Here is a 22256-nt window from a genome sequence, read left to right as displayed (position 1 = left end):
ACCATCTACAACAGCAGTGAAGGTGAGTCCTATGAATTAATTTTACTCTACTCTTGTTCAATGGTTTCAATTTTGATTTATATGCGTAGATTTGGTACATGCATATTAGAACTGGTTTATCTCTGACGTGTGACTCAGCTATACGAGAATATATCAGTGTGTTCATTACTCATTTTTTTTTTGTGAACATCCATCCAAGAAAGGCACGAGCCGCCACTGCGTGGGATATGAAATAGTGGCTTGTTAGTGAATAAAAAAGCTCCTCTTAGTGATAACAAAGGTAAATGAAGGAAGGGATAGATAATTGAGAAGGAAAAGACAAAAACTTGATAATAGTTTCTTCATTATGTATTCTGGTATATAGTTTTATATTTTCTTACTGAAATGGCATTCTGATTTAAAAACTTTTACAGTGGGTACTGGCAAACATTTATTTTTCTAACATGACAGAAAAGGATTATGTAAGGTTACTAGTTCTAAAATGGGTTGTTTTTGGATCTAGTTCCATTTGTCTTACCGAAATAAGAAAAACATAATAATTGAAAGAGTATCGTCATATATTTATGATTTCTTTTAATATCATGAAAACAGATTAATTAAACCTGCTATATGCATAGAAAGATGACAGTATGATGCATTGAAACTAATATTTTCATTGCATAAAGTGTATAGGAACTTAAAAAGAAAACAAAAGATTATATGCATATATGAATTGCCATGTATACAGATGTCACTACTTGTGTGGTACAGATAGTTGAGTGTAATATGAAGCAAGAGAGTTCCTTTATTTATACACAGAAAGTAGAGTTTGAAAAATTTAAATTTGTTTTTTTTTTTATTATAGCGTTCTACACATTTCCAATTGATTTGTTTGGAGATTTTTTCTTTTGTTTTCTCTAGCTCAATCTATTATTAGAAACCCAAGCTAACAGTAAGATCCATAAATACCTTACAACAATATTTTAAACAAGAATATTTACACACATACATTCATACAAAATACATAGCAGTACACAAGTAACTTTTAATTTAATGCAATTAAACATTTAATTGCTTTTATTATAATTTATGCTCCTCTATTAAGAAGCAGAAACATTTCTACGTTTGCAGTTTCGTAACTGTTATTTTCATAAGTAGTTTTCGCACTCTCAGCTATATAGCTTTTGAACGCCACCTTACATAACTTTCTTGAGATAAAATACGAGATTTCAATAGATAATTCTAACAGTATCAATGCTTTGCTTGTACTATACTTACTGTGGACGGAAAACCTAGTCATTTTCTACTGAAAATATTTAATTATACAAGATTTTATGTACACTATGCCATCTGAAGTTTACCATATATTAAGCTTTCTACTGATTTCGGTTTTAGTTACTGTAGACAGTTGGTCCAGTTCCACAAACTACCTTCGTATTATAAGTTTATGGCAGTAGTTTTGAGGCTTTTGAAACTACAGATATCTTATTGTCCTTCTAGATAAATTTTGTATGTTAACAATCTATAATTTCGTGGACTATGGATCTTTGAATGTCCCAGGTATAATTGTGGCACATTATGCACGTTTGTTTTCACGGTAACCTCCTTCAGCTATTATAAATTTCTCCAGCATTAATATAAGTACCGAAAACAGTTCTGAACGTACCAATTTTTTAATTTACTGGAACAAGTTTCATAACTTCCTATGCTAATCTTTCATACAAAGAAACAGGAAAAAAAATCACACAGGGAAGGTGTTTATGGATGATGTTTCATAGCTTTTGTTACCATTTTGTCTAACTTTTGACAAGATATAATATTTACAGACTGTTCAAATCCGAATGTTTTGAAAGATCATTTAACTTCACGTAAGCTAACGTTTTACTCATAACCATGTGCAAAGAGTCATTGTTTATGAGCACTGTACTAGTGCAGGTGACACTCCTTGTGTATATAATGCATTACTGCCAGTCCACGAAATTACTGACTTTATTACGTACCGGTAGTATTACAAAAAATATCTAGAAGTAAATACCGAAAAAAGTGTATTAAAACAGTAAACTTCCATTGTTTCTTTTGTGGATTTCATTAATATAAACTTTTCATAATTTATACACTACCGTATGTATTCAAAATACTAAGCCTAATTTTGAGGGATTTTTATGTCAAGGATACTTTATTAGCGTCTATTTCTTCATTATTTACCTTAAATTTGTCAGTTCGTAATATTCTGAAGTGATATGTATTATTTATATTTAAATTAATGCTTTTATTTATTGCAGTAGATACCTTCAGGATAACTGAAAGTGCATGTTCACTGAGGTCACACATTTTTATAATTTCAAACTCTGAGTTGCACTGTCTTTCTATTGTGTCGTAATATTATCGTAATTTGTACAACTGTAAATTGGGTCATTCTCACATATGATGAGTCGTATAAGTCTGTTATCAGCAACAGATATAATGTACGATTTCAGATAGTGATGTCATACTGATTACATAACATCATGCAATGACGTGTTTCTTTCTATAACTCTGGAGCGTTCCATAAGTAATGATACTACAGGAACAATTAATATCACAAAACAATCAATTTCCATTTTATTAATGTCGGCTTGTTGTGTGATGAGTTAATATTGTTACTATCACAGTTGAAAACCATGTTAACATATAGAAGCTAGCAGCTTGAAATCTTCTTGTTTGTAGGAAATGCCTATTGGCAACTGTCTCCTTCCTTGAGATCAAGTTTAGTCCACCTGCTTCACATAATTTATCACCATTGAACCACATTTATTTCCCCCCTAACATATTTTGTTCTACCCGCAACAGGAACTTTAGTAGAAGCTCCTATGCACTCTTTGTAAAGTTCACAAAACATTGACGTTCACTCATACAAGATTTTAAAATATTATGATCCAAAATGTTTTTCATAATATATGAAGTGATTTCTATGTCAGAATAATGATTTGGCATCATTTTGTTATCACATCTCAGATTCTCATACTGATGCCGATGTTTTTCTTTGATAAATGTTGACATTATTTAATCATCATGCATTTTGTACAACACTTGGATTCATCCAAATTAAAGCTCAGGCACATCTGCAACAACTTTGTACCTTAATGAGTCACTTGAAGGGGAAGGTGTTTACTTTCTCTGGTGCAGAGTAACAGGCGTGCAAATGGCTCTCTGCGACGCACAACAGTTGCGCTCCATGTACTTGTATGAACAGTACTGGAAGCCGTAGCGAGACAGGAACTCCTGGCAAGTCATGCTTCCACTGATGTTAGCCACTTTGTCCACACAGATGTCAGTGTCTCCCGCTGTAAAATATAATAAAACATGAATAGTGTCATGTTGCACAGTCATAAAACAGTGGGCATTACTAATGTGACTCATAAAGTTACTTTGTCCCTTGAGGAAGCTTAGGGCTGGTTCACAATAAACCGGAAACGAGAATCGGAACGAAAACGGTAAAATTGTTAAAATGTGTACATTTAAATGTGAGCATTCACAGTTAACGAAAAGCTTGCCAGAGCCCAGGATCGGGAACGGAGAGTTGGCCAAGTTTCAACTTTGGCATTCACGTTTCCGATCACAGCCCACTAGATTCATTCTATTGCCATCTAAAAACTATTTTGTCGTCATATATTTTGTAGCAACAAGACCGTGACATAACCTACGCATTATTTTGTTCTGTGCTATGCATCATGGAGCAAGTTTTATTTGATGAGATTCTAATATTGAGTGTTGAGGAAAATTCTCACGTTTATGATAAGCGGTGTGCCTCGTATAAAGATGAGAAAATGAAGGAGAATACGTGGCTTTCAATAGCTGCATCTTTGAACACCGATCGTAAGTGAATCATATTTTATTACTGTATTGGTTGTATTACACACTACATATTCATGCTTCAATTCAATAACTACTGTTGTATTCATTTTTGTTCTATTACAAATGTTTCTTCTCTAATTATTTTACGTTATGATAGACTTAAAATTGGTTGTGATAATAAAGATGCATGGGCAAATTTTTAGAACCGTACCTAATGAAATGTTTCAGTTGAAATTTCGAAGTTGGTTAACCTGTGTATGTTGGCTGCCTTGTACTCATGAGAGAACGCCATTGGCCAATTATACACAAATAACATCAGAATGCGTAATATCAACTTTACATATCATTATTGACATGCATATCGATATGCATAGTCATCTACATTCTCGGTTTATTGTGAATCAAAAATTTTCATATTCACGTCCTCTGCTTCTCGTTTTCATTCTGGTTCTCGTTCCCGGTTTATTGTGAACCAGCCTTTATTCTTGAGGTCCTTTTAAGTAAGAAAAAACTCATTTAAAGTTGGGTTCGAGTCATACAGTTACTATGCTAGCCTTTATATCTGAGTTGCACAGGTTCAAACTTGGCTAAGAATAATGGATTTTAAAGGGTGATAAAATTCTTAGCATGACTAACTCTAGTAAGAGGTATGTTAATTTCAGTTTCATTTAATTCATGATTAGGGGCATGAATTGGGCTAGAAATTAACTTATCATTTATTTCCTTAATATGAACCAACAAAAATATCTACATAACAGAAGTCTCAATAAAGTACTTCATTGTACAAATCCAGAAACAAAATTTGGGCCACCTGAATTTTGTTCCTGAGTCTGCACAAGCTTTAGCATGTTGATGAAATAGACTCTTCACTTTTTTCTTTTTTGTAGATACTCCAATCTGAGGAATAATGATAATGAAAATTATAATACCCTTACTTATCATGGCAGTATGATAATAACTAGACTTCAGAAGTTCTCAGAGTAGTATAAAAATAAGGGAGAACTTTCGCCAAGTATTTTGAGTTATTTTAAAATCTGTTATCGGATAGAAAGTTAAGTCAGACAATGCATTCATTGCTTTAAGCAGTGGTTTCCAAGAGCCACACGTCTTGTCAGGTAATGCGGAGACGGAATTTTGTTTCCACGCAAAGATATCTCTTATGAACAATACATTATGATGGTTTCTAAGTCCACACCTGTGGAGTAACAGTCAGCGCGTCTGGCCGCGAAACCAGGTGGCCCGGGTTCGATTCCTGGTCGGGACAAGTTACCTGGTTGAGGTTTTTTCCGGGGTTTTCCCTCAACCCAATTTGAGCAAATACTGGGTAACTTTCGGTGCTGGACCCCGGACTCATTTCACCGGCATTATCACCTTCATCTCATTCAGACGCTAAATAACCAAAGATGTTGATAAAGCGTCGTAAAATAACCTACTAAAAAAAAGATCATTTCTAATATGCCACATCAATGCGCACACTCAGTCTGCACAAGATTGTGTCACGGATCGCTCGAATAGCCAGCAACTGATCTGGCATCTGAATTCAGTAATGATATGGATGAAATAAATTATGGTTTATTTAATGATGCTCGCAACTACCGAGGTTATATCGGCGTCGCCAGTGTGCCGGAATTTTGTCCCGCAAGAGTTTCTTTTACATGCCGGTAAATCTACTGACATGAGCCTGTCGTATTTAAGCACACTTAAATGACATCGACCTGGGCTGTGATCGAACCCGCAACTTTGAGCACAGAAGACCAGTGTTATACCGACTGCGCTACCCAGGCCTACGATATGGATGAAAATTTGATATATTTAGAACAGAATTGCCTCATGTTATACAATTTATAGAATAATAATTATAAAAAACATGACATTAAAAGAGAATGTGTGGCAGATGATTGGGACAACCTAGTAAGTTTACTGTAACTTAATATTTCGTTTGTTATTACATATTTTGATAGACTTTCCTGTCTGTTTAATTTAGCACAAAACTAAAAAAAAATACATTTCCTCATGTAGTCAGAAATAGTGATGACTAATTTAAAATAAAATATATAGTACTAACCTCAATTTGGTTTTTTGTGTTAAATCAGACAGACTTTTTATGCGAGATCATTTAATGATAATTCTTTGAATTTCTACAAGTTTGTTTTGACATAATTAACATAAACATATTTCTTATACACAATAAAGTTAGTGTATTTATTGCCGCTGTTAATACACTAAATAACTAGATTAAAATAATAATACTATAATTTAATGGCTAACATGGATAAAACAAAGGAGAATAAAGGTAACAAAATGTTACTATTTAAAACATTGGTGCTCAAAATGCTAAATGTATTTAGGCTAAAGTACATAGATATTATTATTATTATTATTATTATTATTATTATTATTATTATTATTATTATTATTACTATTACCTCTATATTTGCCTCATGTTTTAACAAAGAAATAACTGCGAGATCCATGTTGTCAGCAATCTTAGACTTAAAACGACGCAATGACATGCTGTTATGAAAACCAATTGCAGTAACAAGCATTAACAGGTTTTCACGCATGTGGCGTCGGAACCATAGCTCTTGGAAACCACTGCTTTAATCAGCTGGAGTTTAGTATATTGGTTCAATTACCATGGCTAACATTATTAACTGATCCAATAGAGTAAGTTAGTCCTCAATTGAGTTAAAAGGGCAATAAAATTCTCTCTTTTATGAAGATAAAATTAGTAAGGAGCTCCGAAATGTTCGAGATAAGTCCCTGTGTGACACAAAGTAATAGCTCAAATCACTCTTCTAGGATACGTGGACCTCTTTCAGGTTGAAGAATCCACTTCACAAACTTTCATTTTGTCTTTTCATTATTTACGTGGTTAAACTGCTATATCATGCATTCATTTAAAGATTTCAGATTGCTGATAATTGTTCAAAATAAAAAGCACTTGAGCTATCCAGTATGGTAATTTTTTTTTTGTACTTTAAATTACCTGCAGCTGATGTTTTTTCATGTAGGCCTACTGTATTTTATAGTAATCAGCTACTGCTCTTTATTAGAGTCCAAGATTTGCCCCAGAAACATAATATAAAAATAATTATTTAATTATATAAGTTTTTTAGTACTGTGACAACTGTTTAAAGTTCATTACATTAATATACTGGGTGAGGCATTTAAAACAGGCCACCTGAATAGCACGGCCATTTGTAGTGATAGAAGACAAATCTTCAGACAAAAGTTGTTTGACGTGAAGCGGGACATATTGTGGTACAGATATTTGTTTGATAGGTGCAGGTGTAGGGGAGATACGGGAACCAACTTCATTATTTTTAAATAGATTGATATGATTTATTATTTACCATTTAATCGTGCATTTGAAGATGTACCATGTACAAAAACTGTGTTTTATTGGCCATTGAAGATAGTTGATTAATTATGAACAATATGTTTGTTAAAAAAAAGTCAATTATTTCTGTAACTTACTTACATCATAAGTTCAGAATTACATCATGTGTTGAAAGTGGTGACCTTGAACATTGATACATGATGCAAAGCGATTCTGAGCGGAAAACATTGCACATTCAATTTCATCAGAGCTTATCACCGAACATGCTCGTGTTACACAGTCTTTCATGTCTTTAGGGCTCGTCCGTATTTCTTGGTATACTGGTTATTTTAATTTTCCCCACAAATAAAAGTCCATTGAAGTTAAGTCTGGTGAATGTGCAGACCATTTTGTGTCTTCATGCACACATACACGTAAAATAAACAGTACAACGTGTTGAATGTTTGTTTACATTCGATTTGTATGGTTTAAACTGTAGAATGAGGTAAACCAGTAGTTCATCAGTTCATTGAAGTAAATTAATTTTTCTTAATTTTTTACTTTCAACTGCCATAAATGGCCATCAAAACACAGTTGTTGTATGCATCTTCAAACTCACTATTAAAGGGTAAATAAGTAATCATATCAATCCATTTAAAATAACGAAGTTGGTTCCCGTATCTCCCCTACACCTGCACCTATCAAACATATATTTATACCACAATATGTCTCCCTTCACGCCAAATAACTTTTATCTGAAGATTTGTCTTCTATCACTACAAATGGCCGTGCTACTCAGGTGGCCTGTTTTAAATGCCACACTCTGTATTTAGTTAAATAAAAGAAAGCTATGTCAGTCAACATCTGAAAATAGTAAATATATATTTAATGCTTTATTATTTAGTACTTCAAGTATGTTGCAAATATATATGTTATAACTAAGTAATAAATGTAAAAAAATTGCTCATAATATTTTGAATTCTAAAAGTTTATTATCAGTAGTCTAAATACTTATCCATGCCTAAAAAAGAAAAACACATGTTATATCAGAACAAATTAATGTTACAATACCAACACCACAAGCAGCTTTTTATGCACGAAGGCCAGCTAAAATTTGCAGTTAATATGTATACACATTTTTATAACCAATGTTACCTGAGAGGATATAACAAGTACATGCACAAGAATCTCCAAGCCACTATCCCAAAACATACATACTATTGGATTTCTTTTTATTGTCCTCCCTGTAACATTAATCACACAATTGCTTTCAATAAAATTTTATGAATGTACCACTTAATAAAAAAAAGAGTAATTTACATCTTATTGTAAAGTATTTGTTTATTTTTTTATAATTTACAGTCATTAGTTTCATGACTCAACCTATTTAATATTTGTCCTTTAACTTAGTGATAGGCCCTACATCATAATATTCTAATAACATTTTGAATTAGACATTGCTCTGAAAATGTTTACATGTTTTTTTCTCAAATACCGGTATTTATTTGACATTTTTCAAACCTGGTACTGGTAATAATTTTATTGGTTGGGTTGTAATGCCATGTATTGTACAACTAAGTTGGCTAGTTTTCGCTTACTGGTAGACCCTAATTGATAGATATAAATATTCTTGCATTAGTATTGCAACAGAATCATTATACAGATGTCTGTGACAAGCGAAATTTTATTATGAATTTATATTCCCAGACTGTTCTGTTCAATATAAGAAGAAATTTATACTACTTTGACATTCATGATTTTGAATGTACCAGTATTTAGAGATATAGTCTTTTACATAAACATTCATTTTACACAAAATTGTGTTATTGATCTTATTTTCTTTGCTGGAAACCCCTTAATATTTATAATTTGTGTGATACATGTTAATACATATTTTATAGTATACGAGAAGCCATATTGATTTTCTATAGTTAGTACAGTATTACTTATCGGTAATTGAGTGTTATTATAGTCTTAAATTATTGATAAAAAAGAACTTTTTAATGGTTAATAAGTTTATTGTTGTTACTTTATCTATCATCACAGTTTCCCATATAGTACCTCTTTTCTGTTAATATTATTTTATGCTCGACCATGCCGAAATGTAGTAATTATACACCTGGTAGCAGTCCTTTAATGCATGTCATTAAAGTACACCTACTCATTAAAGTACAGGTGTTCAGCCAATGACAACTCAGCTTACAGGTGTTCAGCCAATGACAAGTCAGCCTTGTACCGTTATAAAACCGCAAGTATCGATTATTCTCGGATATGCAATCGAAAGAGAATTAGCGAAAAGTCACGGAAGCTGGAAATCCAATACTGTCGCAGAAGGTTATGTTCTGTTACTATAATAATTGGCGTTAATTGTAAATAATATTCAAATAAATTCAATTTGTCATCTCGTTTTTCAATGTCGAATTCAATAATCAAGGTTATATCAAGTTTAACGGGATTACATCAAGGTCAATGACATTATTGTTCCTCGGAAAAAATCAATACTTTCGCGTCTGCGCACATCTCACAATTCACGACCTAGAACAAGGTCACTTCCGATCTTGTCAGATACAAATAAAATGTATACATCTGAATAATTTCAAGTTAGAAATATGGTCGAGCATAAAAAGTCGTATGAAACTCGCCTATAATGGTAATTAAGAAGCTCATATGAAAATTATGAAACGAGCTTGCGCTCGTTTCATAAACATCCATAACTTACTCGCTTCTTAATTACTATCATTATAGACTCATTGCATAATGTACTATTATGCTGGTGTTTTAATTAGTACTTATTAGCATGCTTAGATAGAACATTCACTGCCTGAATTGTCATTATTTTCTGACCTAATAGTATATTATTTTTCATGAAATAACGTTCTTTTCTGTTTTTATCAGCATAGACAGGCATCGAAGTATTTTGATAATTCCTGAGGTCTTACAGGATATGACAGTAACTAAAATGGAATGCAGGATGCAAAATTAGTTTCATTAATGTGTCAAGTTCTTACAGAAAACTGTAAGTTGTTTGCTATGTAGCTTTTAGAAAGAGAGTCTGTACGCAGTTCTTTTATAATGAAAAAGTTCCATTTAATATCAGAATGCTGTAAAATTAAATATAGAATTACTGTATTTATTAACTCGTGTTATATCAAAATTGCATTAACCTAAAATTTTATATGTGATGTGAGAATACAAAAGTTAAATGAAATTAATTCTGAATAATTATAGTAAATCTTAAAAATTTATAATGTAAATTTATTATTGTTTAAAAGAAACATCACATATATTTTGACTGAGGTAATTAGAAAACAAAATGGGGAAAAAAATGCAATGTTCTGAGAATATGATTAATTTGATTATTATTATTATAATCATTATTATTATTATTATTATTATTATTATTATTATTATTATTATTATTATTATTATTGGTATTATTATTGTTGTTGTTGTTATGCATTGTAAACTACGAAAGCTCTTGGTTACTGCGTTTACAGTGCAAATTGAAATCAATCTACCTTACTGTTTACTATAAAATTGTAATTTTGAGAATGTTTAATCATTATCATATATATCTAAATTTTGAACTCATCTTAGTCAGGTCTGCCCAATTATCTTCTTACTTTTAAAGATTCTTCAAACATTTAAAAATAGTTCTTCTTTCTGAAGCTCTCTTAATATGGCCGACCTTGCTTTAATTTTGGAAACTATGTTTCTATTCGTAAAGTAGTTATATATGTTTTCAAAAATAATTTTATCTTGGGATTCTCAAGAAGAGGCCAAAACAATCCAAAGCCTGAAAGTTTGCTACATTATTTTTTTCAGATACTGATTTCATCTTTGTCCAATTGAACTTGAAATACTCATTGAAATTTCCAGTGCATTTCGTAATGGATGCAGCAAAGTCCTTCCCAGTGTAGCCTATGTATTGTACAATATTACAAAAGCTTGAAAGTTCATAGCCATATACAAAACAAAGTAGAATTTAATAGACATGAAAATGTGTTTTTCTCTTCCATTAAAGTGAATTATATCTACACGTATTGCTTCCTGCATGCCTTTGTTTGCAGTAAGTATACTAATAGGTTATTTCAAAAGATTTGTCATTTCCTTTTACTTATTTTTTGTGTGTCCTGGAGAAATAAATTGCACTCCAATACTAAAATAATTATACTTTTCTTTCCATCTTATATTCAAAACAATAAATTGCTTAAAACAGATAAATGTAAGATTTGCTGAGAACTTTGTTCATTTTTGTTAAAGATACATATTTACAAATTTTAACACTTTTAACATATTGACTGATACAGTTTTAAGATTATATGATACACATTTGTAAAGTTATCTTTTTGGCCCACCTCGTTTCACAAACTTTACACTCGTGTCAAAAAGAGAATCTTTACGAACTTGTATCATAAATAACTGTTAAACAATTTCATAGTTGAATTTTAGTCCGAGCAGTTTTTCGTGTAAATATTGTTATTGCGTACGGTATATTTGTGTTTGTATATTCGGGATACAAATTTACTTTTTACTCAAAATTGATTAAAGTTCAACAAAATTTTTTAACTACTGTACTGAATGTCGAATCTCATTCGAAGATTTGTCAACATTGATTTCTTTCATTGGAAATCAACTCTTGTTGACCTCACTATTATGCTTGCCGTTAGTAAGTATAATTTTGTCTTAAATATTGACTAAGAAGTAAAATATTACAATTCTCTTCAAACAACCTTTCATGCATTAAATTAAACCGTATTAGTATACACAGTTTTATATGTCCATAAAAATATAATAAGCATTAGGGCTACATTTATAATTATATATTTTGGGTTTGAATTTATAACATGTGGAGCTGTTTCTCAGCCTCAAATCTGTATTATATTTTCATGGACTAGATTATTTCACATTTAAAAGGACTGAAAAGGAATTATTGGGATGTATAGGTCTCGTTTTTGTGTAGTGAAGATATCCATTGACCTTGTTACGAAGTGAAAGGTTTCTTGGAATGAACATTATATTTTGGTGTGAGAATCGTGATTTGTGTCACATGTAGTGTCATATGCAGAAATATAAGTCTGACAGAAGTTTAAGTAGAAGAAGTTAATTATGTTTATTGACATACATTCTTTGAAGGATTGCTTGTTATACTGGTTTGTTTTTATTTTATTTATTTAAAGAATCAGAGAAGTGAGATTTTATTTGTCAGTTTAACAGTGATTTTTTTTATGCAGAAGTGGAAGATATGAAACACCGTATTTATTTTTTAAAGTAGGAAGCATTTTTTTTAAGATAAAAGATATCTGCTTTTATGTAGAATTAAATTAAGCAGTTTGACGAAACAGAAGACTGTAGCCTGGATTCGATCTCTACTTACCATTCACGACTGATGCGACTATATTCGTATTGCTGACAACCAAAGGTGAATTTTGTGTAGCCGAGGAAAAGTAATTAGGATGGATTTTCTTGGTTGTGGTTGTTGTTGGAGTTGTGAATACATTATAGTTATTATACGACAGTTTATAATCAGATTGAGCTGTTGTTGAATAGTAATTGAAACCCGCATATGGATTTTTTGTTGTACTACTCGAATAATACTGGTTATAATTGTTATGGGAGAATTTATTTCCTTCTGAATTCCCATTTTGTGTATTTCTTGTGTATTGATCGAGGTTAGCAAAGTCGTAAGGGTTCTTTGTCGTGGAATACGAATACTGAAGAAAGTTGAAAGGACTCTTTGTCGTTGAAGACCGATCATTGTTGATTGCATAAGGGTTATTTGTCGTTGATTGTGTGTAATATTGATTAAATGCGTAAGGATTTTTTGTTGTGCTTGGCGTGCTGCTGTAGTATGGATTGTCTTTGTTGTTGTTATTGTAGTAATTATTCAGATATCTGTTTGGAGTTGGGGTGGGTATAGGTGTAGTTGTGCTTCCTTTACTCCAGGATTCATCCAATGGTGACCTGTGTAAGCGATTGATGTTACAGTTATTCCGTACAACACAGTCAGGCAATATGTACAATAATTTTGGAAGTTTTAAATGGCACAAAAGTGATGCAAAAATTGTATCACACATACCGGTACTAACCATTCTGAATATCTTTTAAACATCAACCAAGCATTACGAATACAAATAGCACTATATAAGGAAGTTCTTTACAAATATCACTGGCCCCTACTACCACACAGCTACTCGTTTAAAAATGATGATCTGTCTGCCAACAAATTGTAACAATTAAAAGTAATAGTGTGTGTCCCTGTTATTCACAGCATATGTTCAAAATTATGATATAATATGTTTCTCGAACACCAGGTGAAATTCTGAGTCCTTAAGGGAAGACTCCACTGAAAATCATAAAAATTTTTCCAAATTTTTTTTAGCTATTTCACCTATTCAGAATTTATATTTTCATACCCCAAATGGATTCAGCTCAGTTCTGATTACAAATACTCGTATGTTTACACTTTTTAAATTAAGGCTGAAGGGGGCGTGGAATTTAAAGAGCTGTCAAAATTGTTTTTCATCGAAGAATTCTTTTTTAAAATTTCTGATTACAAATCTAGTAACTTTTTGTTGGCTCCCTGAAGTTACTAGATGAATGTAGCGGAGGAGAATATTAATTTACATAAATATTCATTTTATTTTCAAATCTATTTTTCTGTGTTCATTTTTGTTGATTAAACATCAACTTTCTTATCCCAAATATTAATCAATCTGGATGAAATTTTTACTGCAAGTATTTATGAGGTAGCTGCATGTTTCTATGCATTTATTTTGTGAGAAATGCTGCTAGTTTATTTTATTAATATTTTTCTTAAGAAAAAAACTAGCAGCATTCTTAAGAAAAATATTAATAAAATAAACTAGCAGCATTATTGGAGTCTTCCCTTATGTTGAAATAGTAATTTCTCTCTAGATATTCTGAACTTATCTATACAGGGTGAGTTTTAAGTCCACCGACAAACTTCAGGGGGTGATTCCTGACTTAAAATGGAGCATAACAGTTCATATCACCTTGTGTCCAGAAATGCATAGTTTCTAAGGTAGATGGCACTGACGACATTCTCTCATAACTTGCAGTATGCGTTTTGTGTATTGCAGATAGTGTGATTTAAGCAACGTAGAACACAATGGTCCGGTATTCATTCCAAGAACAAGCCGAGATGGTGTTCGTGTATGGCCAAGCAGGTGGAAACAGTCGAGAGGCAGCACGGATGTACTGAGCCACGTACCTTGACAGACAGCACCACCCACATTACACAACATTTGGAGCCATTTTTCGGCGTTTTCGATGCTTTGAGACAGTCGAACGTGCAGGGCGGCCGCAAACGCCGAAAAATGGCCCCAAATGTTGTGTAATGTGGGTGGTGCTGTCTGTCAAGGTATGAGCCTCGGTACATCCGTGCTGCCTCTTGACTGTTTCCACCTGCTTGGCCATACACGAACACCATCTCGGCTTGTTGCTGGAATGAATACCGGTCCATTGTGTTCTACATTGCTTAAATCACACTATCTGCAACACACAAAACGCATATTGCAAGTTATGAGAGAATGTCGTCAGTGCCATCTACCGTAGAAACTATGCATTTCCGGACACAAGGTGATATGAACTTTTGTGCTCCATTTTCAGTCAGGAATCACCCCCTGAAGTTTGTCGGTGGACTTAAAAAGTCATTCTGTATAATGATTGCTCTCACATACATGGTGTCCACCATAAGACTTCAATATTTTGGAAGTTTATTACTTTTACATTTCTAGTTATACAACTATGATTCTGGATGGAATAGAAAAGGGGTGTCATTTCAGTTTTTGCTTTGGGGAGGAAAAATGATCAAATTATGAAATTATACCAAAAGCAGCTTTGAAAATCAAGGGAATTAAAAGTGACAATGCTTTTCTCTTTTTTTCTGCAAAATCATTTTAAAAACACATAGCGGATTATGGAGGCGCAACAACGAATTATTTCGTTCGTTAACAGAAAACCACAATTTAAGTCACATGGAGTTAGTGTGCACTCGAAGTTGGTTGCTTGACGGTTGTCAGCCCACTTTGAGGTCTGTGGATATAGAGGGAAAAATTGGATCGGTGTCGGTTAGAGTTCCCGAGTAGCTCAGTGGTAGAGCGTTGGTACGTTAAACCAAAGGTCCCGGGTTCGATACCTGGCTCCGGAACAATTTTTCCCTCGAAATTATTCAAATCAACTTTACAGGGAGTTATAACTGAAATCTTGATTTGCAACAACGAATTATGTTTAATAACTTTTTCTCTATAGTGGCTCAGCGAAAAAATGGTGTAATTGTGAAGATAAACTATATTTTCAAAAATCATGAGTTCATTAATCTTCAAATTCCGATTTTATAAACATATAGAGGAACTTTCAGTATGTAATATCCAAATTTCTTACGAAAATTTCTGCGAGATATCATCATCATCATCATCATCATCATCATCATCATCATCCCAAATTTCTTGGCTTAAAAATCGATAATGTGTTAAATTGGAAAAATCATATTAAAGAAATTACCCCCAAACTAAATTCAGCTTGTTTTGCTATTAGGTCTATGCAAAAGATAGTAAATATCAATACCTTAAAAACAATATACTTTGCATACTTCCACTCGGTAATGAGTTTTGGAATAATATTCTGGGGAAATTCCACAGATAGTAACAATATATTTCTATTACAAAAAAGAGTAATTAGAATAATAGTAGGTGCCAAATCTAGGGAATCGTGTAGGACTATTTTAAAAAAACTACAAATAATGTCCATGGCCTGTCAGTATATCTTTTCATTAATAATCTTCCTCGTATGTAATCGTGAAAACTTTGTAACTAATTCAACAGTTCATAGCAAAAATACACTTCAAAAAATGACTTTCATACTCCATCAGCAATTCTATCGTGCTATCAAAAAGGAGTGTGTTATATGGCAGTACAAATTTTTAATAGCCTCTCTATCAATATAAAAAATGAAACTCGAAACATAAGATTATTTAGGGCCAAATTAAGGAAGTACCTAATTTCTCACACCTTCTATTCTGTAGGTGAATTCATGACATTCAATAACACTTCATGAAATTGATACTAAAACTATGTATTGTACTAGTAGACTATATTGTAAATCTCGTCTGTATATTTTTCATCTAGACTGTGACTATAAATTAAGATTTTATAATAGTATTAAGTTTTTTGACTTGTTCCATATTCTAGCTGTAAGCATGTATGAATACCATGGAATGTTAATAAATACAATACAATACAATACAATCATCATCATCATCATCATCGTACTACTAATTTTTTCAAAGGTCTTTCTGTCTGTAACCTTTTAGTTTGTACTGTGTTATTATTTCACAGTCTGCTTTTGTTCATTCTCAAAAAGTGTTAAATCCAATTATTTTTGTGTTTTTTATTTTATTAATGACTAGTTGTATCTTTAATTCTTCCCAAATGCTCTGTGTGATTATACATCCTTCACGAAAATTGCCTGGTTGTTTCATCATAAAAACTGTGTCTCACTTCACAATACTCCCACAAGCCACACACCAATTGCATTCATTTGGGTTTGCAAACAGTATTAACATATGTCATCTGTTGACATCGCAGCTGACAAGAATTAAATACTGATGGAGAGAAACGCCTCATCCACAAACACATTCACTCAAGTTTCATGATGTCACCGGCGTGGCTCAGGGATAAGGAGCTGGTCTCCTGACCTGAGGCTCCACTCAGATGTATTAGTTCAAAACCCTCTTAAACTGATTGATTACCTGGATTTTCTGAGTTTTCTCCACCTATAAGGCAAATGTCAGGTAATCTTTGGTCTCATTTCGCCAAAATATAATTTTGCTAGATGACCTTACAGTTGATACACTGTCGTTAAAAAACCAATTTAAAAATGGTCCATGACATTTGTAAAGAACTTCCTCTGTAGTCCAGAGAGAGAATTTGATTCTTAGTGGCTTCTTCCTTTCTCTTTATAGACAACCTGTGCTCTTAAATATCTAATATTTATTCGTTTCTAAATATTCTTACTAAAGCACGTCAGCTTTCCACACCAGAGACTATGGTTGAAATACAAGCAAGTCACAAATTAAATTAAATTTGTGATAGAAGAGTTAGGAGGCAGTTCTTCTCGAGGTACTTCCATTTATCCTGTTATTGTAATACTGGTATTTTTCTCCTTTACATATAAAATTCGTAATTACTCTTATCACCAGTGTAGAAAGCTGTCATTTTATGAGACCAACTTCATGGGACTCATTTGGAAATAATTTAACTACTTAGGTGTTTGCAGTCAGCATGTATGTTAATATTTTAAGTATCTCGTGTCTTGATTTTTCTTAAAGAAATGTGATTTTCTGTTTTAATGCTTCTTTAAACATTGTGTAACATTTGTAAATTCCTTTTCTGTTTTCATTCACAACACATTTAAAGATTCGACTCATATTTCTATTGATAAGTCTGCAATGAAGTTGGTCTTCTTGTGCCATTTAAAAATCTCGTTTGATCTCATATTTACACAGTCATACAACATGCAGCAAATTAAGCTGTGAAAAAATATTATGTACAACAGAGATTTGCGTAAACAGTGCTAAAATAATGACAAATTAATTACAGATAAACATATTTAAAACATTTCAAATACACCCGTCACCTTCTACTGAAACTTATAATGACATTTACTATAACATATCAATTTTTTAAGACCAAATGTTTTATTTTTAAAGTACTGGTATACTAATGGAAGATGAACAGTTTGGAGTTTTTTCAGTGACTATTATGAATAAGATCTAACAACATTCCTCAGTTGATCAAGAAAGAGGGCACACACAAGCTGCTCAGATGTCTGTGTCAGCCACTCCAATCTAAACCTTCCTGATGTCTGGCTAACAGTAATTCAAGAGCAAGCTTCTAAACTTCAGTGTTTAGTAATTTATTATCAGAATATTAAATCTTATAATGCAAGTATACTTACTGCATTATCTAATCGAGGTAGGGATGTCTGTTTGTTAATCGCTATTACCTGAATATTGAATTTTGGTAGATGAAGGTATATTTATTATTTAAAATTATAAAAGATAGGCTTGAAATAGAGATTATTTCTTTTCTTTTAGTTTCACTATAACCTCCCCCCCCCCCCCTGAGCCTTCTGTCACTCAATTTTCTTTTCTTTCTAGATTAGATTGTAGAATTATGAATTATGTCCAAGTATCCCTTACTTTCAATTTTCACTAGTCTACATTGTCTATTTTTTATTTCCTCTACTAGTACACATTGGTTGTTTCTCCATATAGCTATGATTTTATTTTTCTGTACCATTTTTGTATATGATGTTGTTTTCTAATGCCAGGCGTTTGACAATAAAGTCATTTGACCTCTTACACTCCAATATTTTTCAAAGATATTATCATGATCAGCCAATGAAGCACAGATTTTGAGGTGTTCCGAATCCATTTCTTGGTTTGAGTTGCACAATGGACAGTTAGGGGACTGATATATTCCAATTCTATGCAGGTGTTTGGCCAAATAGTCATGGCCTGTTGCCAATCTAAATGCAGCTACAGACGATTTTCGTGGTAAATCGGGAATTAACTGTGGATTATGATGCAGAGAGTTCCATTTTTTCCCCTTGAGATTGTGTTATAAAATTTTGTTTGATGAAGTCTAAGTATGTAGATTTAATAAATCTTTTCACAGAGTAATACGTAGATTTAGTAACAGGTCTGTAAGTAGCAGTGCTGCCCTCTACCTCGCAATCTAGTGACAGTCATTGGTTAGGCCTAGTCAAGTGAATTTAGCTGTTTATAACAACTCTAAGAAGTACCTTCTCACCTCTCTTTCTTACTCATCTGAGAACGAAGGTAGAATGAATTTACGAAATATTGTGAAATCTTATTCATATCCATCAATTAAAAAACTTGAAACTGTTAGTCTTATAAATACCAGTACTGTAATGCATTTGTGTCTATTATATTAAAATTTTAAATCTTCTACAGTAACAGCTATTCCTTGTAATGTTTTCTTTCACTGGCTTTAGAATAATGCTGTTAAATTATACAAGTGTTTTCATGATTTCTGTGTAATTAATACTAAATTTTCACATTCTATGACAAAACACTGAATATTTCTGAAAAATAGTTATTTTTATATTGATGTTAGAGACGAAGTACTGTTTTCAGAGATAATCGTTCTGTTAATGACCTACCGTCAAATGGGCAAACTTGGAACAGTGTTTTAACTTGGAACATTATCATAGGGTATTTTCGTTTTGTCACAGTAACACCGAACTGTAATAGAACCAATGTGCTGCACAACAAAGTAACAAGTGAAGATTAGTTGCCACTGTGACAAAACGAAAATACCGTATGATAATGTTCCAAGTTAAAACATTGTTCCAAGTTTTCCCATTTGACAGTACTCATTCTACTTGTGATACAATTTTATATCATGTTATTTTGACTAATAGGAATATAATATTTTCATCTATTCGATTACCGGTACTGTTAAGCTTGTCAAACTTCATAAATATAGTCATTGCAGTATTTGTCTATTCTAGAACACAAAGAAAATTGTCTCAATAGGAACATTTTGTTACTTTTTCTGCTATTTCAGTGATTAAAAACAAATACTGCAATGCACTTCATAATAATTCAATTGAGATTATCAAAATAAATCTGTTCGTACCTTTGTGAAGTTGCATTTGGAGGGTGGGCATAGATAGGCCGTGTTTGTGTAGCAGCAGAATCGGCGTCATTACGCCTCAGGTACGAAGGAGTGTTCTGTGAGTAGTCGGGGATGATGTTCTCATGTTCAGCCACACATCGCCCATTCAGACAGTACTGCACACAGAATTTGGGTAGGTATATTAATTAACAGAACCAGCACTTAAAACTTGTAAATAGGCAGTATAACTTGAAGCTTTACTTCACATGTTTTCTGTACACAACAATTGAATATTTACATTACAAAAATCTAAAACTTATAAATTGTATCAATTGAGGTTTTTCCAAACAGGATAAGAGTCTGAGGCGTTCAGAGTTAAAGTGAATCAAGTCCATGAGACGTAGTTTTGAGATAATAGGACTTATGATGCAATGTTTTGGTGACTTGATCCACCATGGCTCAGAACATCGTGAACAAATAATCTGAGCCAAAAGTGACTGCTGTTACCTATCAGTGAATGCTTGGAATTAACACTTGATCCGTTACTGCTCGGAAAAGATCCAAATTCAGATAATCAGAAAATAAATTAAACTCAATTTATGAAAATTTGTGACTTGATCCACATTAGTTCTGAACGCCTCATATGAAATCGTGCATCCGTATATTTTTTGTTCGTTTGTTTGTGTGCGTGCATGTATATGTGTCCATTTTGTTTGTCTTGTCCATCTGTTCTGTATATAACAATGGAATGTATCATTTATCAAAATCGAAAACATAAATCGTGTAAATTGAAACTTTACATATGGGAGCTATGACATCATAAAATGTGTATGTTCTATGTATAAAAATTAAGTAACTTATTTCGTGAATTTGAATACTATTATAGTCACAATCGTGCCATGGTATGAAAGAAAAATTACACAACCTCGAGCGGGAATCGAACCTGCGACTTCCTGTTCTCTGGTCAGGCATTCTACCACTGAGCTATCGAGTTCGTCTCACGCCAAAGGCTTGGAATTATCCTTTCATACTGGCGACTCTGTTGTAGAGTACTGTCCATAGCGTCTGATCTAGTCAGCACTGCTTATGGGTGTGAAGAAACTTTTTTACAAATGTAATCTTCGATTACCAGAACATAAGTTGAAGCTTTCCTTAAGAGGATATATAGAGTGGAAGTAAACCCTGCAGATTTTCGGAGCGAATAGCTTGTGTTGTTTGTAATAGAGAAGTGTAGGCCTAATACCATATTGGTAAGAAATTCATATTTCTCTCAGAAAAAAAAAATCCCTCTCCCCAAATGTTTAACACCCTCTTATTCGGTAACTATTGCCAGTAGGATCGTGATTTTTGTCCATACTGATAGAAAATCTAATAAAAAATTATTTATCACTGGTGTATGTATATATTTTCGTGTAAATTTAATTTAAAAACCACTAATTTCAAGGCAGTGAACAATGCGACGTTGTAGTCAAAGAGCGAGGTGGAAGGTACAGAGACAGACCTGAGTTTATTGACCTCTTATATCTGTATTACGAGAAGAAAGAGCCGTGTGTTAGTGACGATATTGCCAGACTGCTGAAATTTCTAACTTAATTTTCTAATTCTGCAATGCTTGGGAAAAGTGGCTTAAGTCAGTTTCCACAAACATTTTTTTTATTAATTTATTGACAACTTACGGAATATCTGCTCGCTTGGGAAAAGAGACATAAGTATTTCTCCCATTACAATAATTCATACAGAAGAAAATCAAATTGGTATAAACCAGTACGAAGACAGTTTTTTTCCTTCTCCTGTAAAATTAACATTTTTGACTTGTGCCACTTTTCCCGAGCACTACAGAATTAACCGTGCATTAATCACAAAAGTAATACAGGTTTTCTATTCAGTTAAGTGTACCTTAGCGTCCTTTTCAATCTGCAAGGTTATTTCTCTTCCATTCTGTAATATCGTGAAATGTAAATTATGTATGTTTACATGTGTACATCAATCGAATGTTTCAGTTACTAGATCCTAAAGAAATATGAAGCTTTTCTTAAGGTTCTATCATGCTATGAAATTTGTATGTGTGTGTATTTTTTTTCATTTACCTGAACCCACTGTTACTGTAAATTGAAGCTTTATTTCAAGGAACTGTAGTATCTTGAAATATGTTGTATACTATGCCCAAAACTTGAATGTTTCAATGACTAGAACTTGATATCGTCACTGTGGCTCCAAAACCCACTATGTCGTTTTAAAAAAAATTTGCAGGAAAAATGAAAAAAAAAAAAAAAAACACATTGTCACTTTAAATTACCTTGATTTTTAAAGCTACTTTCAGTATAATTTCATCATTTTCCTTGTAATGATTAAAATTATACCGAAAGTAGCTTTGAAAATCAAGGGAATTAAAAGTGACATAGCTTTTTTCTTTCTCCTGCAAAATCTTTTTAGAAACAAAAAGCGGATTTTGG

General features: G+C 32.6%; 1 protein-coding gene across 3 annotated transcripts in view; it reads right to left on the bottom strand.

The window, feature by feature from the left end:
• Positions 1-325: 325 nt before the first annotated feature.
• sona (sol narae) overlaps positions 326-22256 on the bottom strand; it is a 516598-nt gene continuing 494667 nt past the window's right edge. For 2 of the 3 annotated variants that reach the window (XM_069820352.1, XM_069820353.1), the window contains exons 15-17: positions 19825-19979; positions 12513-13099; positions 326-3302 (exon numbers count right to left, since the gene is read on the bottom strand). In XM_069820352.1, the coding sequence (XP_069676453.1) occupies positions 3127-3302; positions 12513-13099; positions 19825-19979 (918 nt within the window). In that variant the 3' untranslated portion in view covers positions 326-3126. The remainder of the gene's footprint in view (positions 3303-12512; positions 13100-19824; positions 19980-22256) is intronic. The other variant, XM_069820354.1, reaches the window with a different exon arrangement.

The sequence above is a fragment of the Periplaneta americana genome, chromosome 3, assembly GCF_040183065.1.
Source record: "Periplaneta americana isolate PAMFEO1 chromosome 3, P.americana_PAMFEO1_priV1, whole genome shotgun sequence".
In the NCBI taxonomy this organism is placed as follows: Eukaryota; Metazoa; Arthropoda; class Insecta; order Blattodea; family Blattidae; genus Periplaneta; species Periplaneta americana.
This window is presented reverse-complemented; position numbering and strand designations above follow the sequence as displayed.